The 5,268-nt window shown below is 44.2% G+C and overlaps 1 protein-coding gene across 1 annotated transcript in view; it reads right to left on the reverse strand.

Moving 5' to 3' along the window:
• LOC109372731 (C-type lectin domain family 4 member D-like) overlaps positions 1-1,907 on the reverse strand; it is a 15,150-nt gene extending 13,243 nt beyond the window's left edge. Inside the window, exon 1 of the mRNA XM_019626157.1 lies at positions 1,818-1,907. Within this exon, the coding sequence (XP_019481702.1) occupies positions 1,818-1,896 (79 nt within the window). The 5' untranslated portion in view covers positions 1,897-1,907. The remainder of the gene's footprint in view (positions 1-1,817) is intronic.
• Between the last annotated feature and the right edge of the window lie 3,361 nt (positions 1,908-5,268).

Consider the following 5,268-nt stretch of genomic DNA (forward strand, 5'->3'; position numbering starts at 1 on the left):
AGCCTACGCCGTTGCCAGCGACTCACGGCAGCCCAGCTCCAGGTTGAGCTGTTGTTCAGCATCTTAGCTGTGGAGGGCAGTGTTCACTGGCCCTCATATGTGGGATCCGAACCGGGGCCTTCTGGCATCCCAAGCGAGTTCTTAACCATCGCACCACTCGGCCGGCCCGAAACACCTATCTTTAAACCCATTTATTTCTAGCACTTGACCTTAAAAAACTAAAATGAAGCTGACCTTAGTGATGATGTTGTTTTTTTGGATTACACTATAAAGTCTGAGCGATTTTTATTAACATTCAAGAAAATTTCAGGTTGTCTAAATCAACATGTTCCCTATTCACATAAGAAGGCAGCTTTGAATGCTCTCCCAATCTAATTATCTTCTATTTTTCATCATATTAGGAAATAGTTATATTTTAAATATCAGATAAATAACAAAGCAGAGAGATGCTTCTCAAAATAGAAAATCTTAGATATTTGCTTAATGGTGTAGGATTCAGGAATAATATATTTTAGTATTCTATTTCTTGATAAATTATCCTTTGAACACATTTTCCTTTCATAGTTTGGAAAACTCTCACATTAAGATTAAAAATACTAATCCAGAGATAATAGTTATGAAAGATGCTAATTACCCAACATACTTCTTTTGAACCACAAATATTTTAACACCAGTAAGTCTAGAATTGGGACATAGTGTGGTAAAGGGTTGCTATTGTTAATACACACATATAAAATCTTCAGAATCGAAACTAGGGTGGTGGCATTGGTAAAATGGAGGGTTTGGAGGTCTCAACACAGTGCCGTCACAAAAATAACAAAAACAATAAATACATAACTACAAACTGACAGAAATAGCTCTGGGAAAGCTCTGAACTATAATGAAAAGGCAGCAGAAACCCTGCAGAGCTCAAAAATGAACAATGGTTACAGAGAAAAGCATAGGAAGCATTTTAACTGCATGTCTCATCCCCCAGTTCAGAAAAGCTCAGCATGAGAAGGAAACCCCTCAGAGGTATTTCACCCCATGAGGAAAAGGAGAGTGGGGAAACCCCAGTAAGCCTCACTGTTATGGATATTTGCAGCCTTTGTTACCGAGGACTCCCACAGTCTTCACCAACACTGGTCCCTATGAGGGAGATGCCTGGAGTCCTCACCACTGGCATCTCCTTCCTGGGACTGGAGCTGTCCACTGTGGTGAGATCTGCCTCCAGGGGCTCCAGTCGCTGCTGTGCCCTACTCTCCAGTATCAAGATGCCACAGCGCCTTACTACATACAGGACTGGAGCTGCCACTGCTTTGCACCCTACCCCTTGGGTCCCATGTCATGCTTTGACCACCATTACTGGGGGCAAACTGCTGCTTCTCTGAGACCTGCCCCAGACCCCAGGTTGGCTATAAACTTTTATTGTCAGAGCCAAGCTGTCACTGCTTTGTAATCTGTCCCTTTGCTCCCAACACGTGGCTTTAATGAGCTACCATAAGGGACATGCTGCTGTTCCATCACTTCCCCTGGGGACAGATTCGGGACTTTGACCCACCATCTCCAGGCTGTGCTTCTACTGCATCCTGCCCCTGGGCCCAAGCTACAACTGCATCCTGTCATCTCAGGACCTGTGCTGCTGCTGCATCTCTCTCCAGCCCCCTCCCACACCCCACCCCACCCCCACCCTATCCTTGTCACTGCAGTGAGTCCCAGAGACCCAGACGCTGGTTGCATAAGAGATCTGCACATGCCTGCACCTTAGACAATGGTGCCACTACCACAGCAAGTGAACCTGTGTCCCAGTACTCACGTGCTTTGGTAATTCCACTTACACTTGATCACAGGACCCTGGCTCCAATGTTGCTCTGAATGCCAGCATACCACACAAGGTGCCAAGAAGGATCCCTTCATCTAGAACTTCTTCCTATGGGAAAAAAGGTAAACAGAAAGACCCCAGTGACCTTCATCTCTGAAGATGCCAATAACCCTGGCTGCCACTGCCACCTCAGGACCTCTGCATTCTTGGCCAGAAAATAACCCCCACAGTTTGCGCCAAAGCTGACCCCAGCTGATGAAGTTTTACAGAGATTCCACTGTGCCATCTCAGGAAACAAGGAAACTGTACCCTTCCCAGCTGGATGCCTAGCAGCCAACTTCAGGTGAAAGTCTTTCCCTACCAAAGCCAATCTAAAAGTCTAAACGATGGCTGCTCCCTCAAAAGTACAGACATCAATGAAAAGCATTCAGAAACATGGGGTCGGCAGAGTGTCTCAGTTGGTTAAGAGTTAGCTTAAGAGCATGAGCTCTGAGCAACAGGGCCACCGATTCAATTCTCACATGGACCAGTGACACTGTGCCTGAGCTGAGCTACCACTGTTGCCACTGAGCTGCCAACAGGTGGCAGGATGGCTCAGCTGCTGAGAGCATGTGTGCCTAATAACAAGATTGCCTGTTGAATGGTGGGCTACACCTGCCCACAACTAAAAACTGAACTCAGCACCTTAAGCTGAGCTGCTGCCGGGGTGGCTCAGTGGATAGAGCGTGCGCTCTTAACAACAAGGCTGCTGGTTCACTCCCACATGGGATGGTGGCTACNCAATGATAATACCAACATGGGCCAGTGAAGCAATGTCCTCCACAACTAGACTGAAGAACAAAAGGACAGCAACTTGTCTGTTCCCCTTCCCCTAGTTCCCCAGCACTGTTCCCCTCCCCCAATTCCCCAATAAAATCTAAAAAAAAAAAAAAAGACAAATATCATGACTACAAAAGAAATATACAACTTTAACTTAGACAGTGAAGACACTGAACTTGTAAGAAATGCTGCTTACCTTGGTTCAGTCATGAATTGTAAGCCACCCAGTCTACGGTGCTTTATTTTAGCAGCCTGAACTGACTAAGACAGGTATATTTTATTGTATGTAAGTTATACTTCAATAAAGTTGATTCAAAAAAGAAGGCAATGAGCATGGTAAAAACCATTCTTTTCTTTCCATATTCTTCAGTTCATAAAGAGGAATTTCCACTAACACTTTTAATATGTTTTTGTGTCTCTTCATTTCTCACAGTATCTTAGACTCTTGAGATAAGATCTGATGCTTTCATTATTTCCAGTGGGGAGAACTAATTAATCAAAGGGAGCCAACAAATCAAGTGTTGTTTTTCTCTCTTGGCTCTCTACAGGAAGGCAAGCAAGAGGTCTTTTTTTTTTTGCATGTAGTCTCCACAGTTCTCCCCCAAAAGGGTTTCCATTGTAGAATTGGAGTTAGGAGAGTACTAAAAAACAGTTTTTTGGCTACAAATCCAATCAGTATTTTTCAGTACAGCTTTACCAGCAATAAAGCTAATATTTGGGTTCTTTCCTGGTTTCTTTATTTCATTCCCTAGAACTCAGAAATGAGAAGGGTGTCATTAATTACCTTTAAACTTTAACAAATAGGCTTTGATAATAGATTAGATGAGGGGGTATAGTGTAAGCACCTGAGAGTTGGGCTTTTTTTTTTTTAAGATTTTATTGGGGAATTGGGGAAGGGCAACAGCCAAGTTGTTGTCCATCAGTCTTAGTTGTGGAGGGTGCAGCTAGCTCAGCTCCAAGTCTAGTCACCATCCGGCCGCCCATCGGCAGCTCACGGCTGCTCAGCTCAAGGTGCTGTGTTCAATCTTAGTTGCCAGCCCAGGCAGGAGTCTAACTGGCATCCTTGTTGTTAGGAGCATGTGCTCTCACCAGCTGAGCCATCCTGCCACCTGTTGACAGCTCAGCGGCAGCTCAGCTCCGGCACAGCTTACTGGCTCATGTGGGAATCAAACCAGAGATCCTGTTGCTCAGAGCTTGAGCTCTTAACCAATTGAGCCACTCGGCCAGCCCCTGGGCTTTTTTTTATTATTATTATTGTGTTGCAAGTGTCTGGCTTAAGCTGTTGATTGTCAAAGCACCCACTTAAAACACGGCTATCTTTTTTTTTTTATAAAGATTTTTATTGGGGAATTGGGAGATGGGAACAGCGCTGGGGAATTGGGGGAAAGGGAACAGTCAAGTTGCTGTCCTTTTGTTCTTCAGTCTAGTCGTGGAGGATGTTGCTTCACTGGCCCAAGTTGGCACCATCATTGTGCTTTTCCTGGGCGAGGCACATCAGTCACCAGCTTCTGGACAGCCGCTCACGGTGGCTGCTGGCTACACACGGTAGCCCATGGCAACCCACTGCAGTAGGGGCTGCAGACTATGCTGTCACTGGTGACTCACAACAGCCCAACTCCAGGTTGAGCTGTTGTTCAGCATCTTGACTGTAGAGGGCAGTGTCACTGGCCCTCATACGTGGGATCCGAACCAGGGCCTTCTGGCGTCCCAAGCCAGCTCTTAACCAACGCGCCACTCGGTCGGCCCAAAACACGGCTATCTTTGAATAAAGATTGCCAGCTACTTCACTAGATAAAGAGCCAGGCTGCCCCCCTCCCCAAGTTTTCTTTGTTTTAGAGATCTCTAGTTGACTATTATTTGTAATTATTATTAATTTCAGATGTACAAAACAACATAGTGATTAGACATTTACACACCTAACAAAGAGACAACCCCAACAAGTCTACTAATCATCTGACACTGTACATAGTTATTATAATATCATTGACTGTATTCCCTATACTGTACTTTGCATTCCATGACCATATAGTTTTTTAACTATAGCTGACATTGAATATATTTTATATTAGTTATAGCTGTATAGCATTGTAATTAGGCATTGACATAATTTATGAAGTGATCCCCCCAATAAATCTAGTATGCATCTCACACTATACATAGCTTTTACAATATTATTGACTATATTTCCCATACTGTATGAGCATTTCACATCCCTGAGACTATTTTGTAACTACCAGTTTGTACTTCCTAATCCCTTCAACTTTCTCACCTCCTCCCCCAACAACTATCATTTTGTTCTCCGTATTTATGAGTCTGTTTCTGTTTTGTTCGCTCATTTATTCTGTTCTTTAGATTCCACATAGTGAGATCACTGGTTCACTTTGTAACTAACGATTTGGCCACTTGTTTTTTCCTTCCCACGCTTTAATTCCCACTCTTATATTTTACATTTGCCAATAAAGAATGAGCCCACAAAACCCTAGACCCCCATCCACAGCCCCATAAAAGAACCCCAGACCTGCACTCCCTCTTTCCCTCTCTCTCTAGCCATGACCTCACTGTGTGGTTCCAGCCATGCTGTGTACCGTCTAGGACTTGTGAGCAATAAACATACTTTTTTTCACATTCCTGATGGTTACTGCTGAAAG

Source organism: Hipposideros armiger, unplaced genomic scaffold (assembly GCF_001890085.2).
Source record: "Hipposideros armiger isolate ML-2016 unplaced genomic scaffold, ASM189008v1 scaffold_662, whole genome shotgun sequence".
Taxonomy (NCBI): domain Eukaryota; kingdom Metazoa; phylum Chordata; class Mammalia; order Chiroptera; family Hipposideridae; genus Hipposideros; species Hipposideros armiger.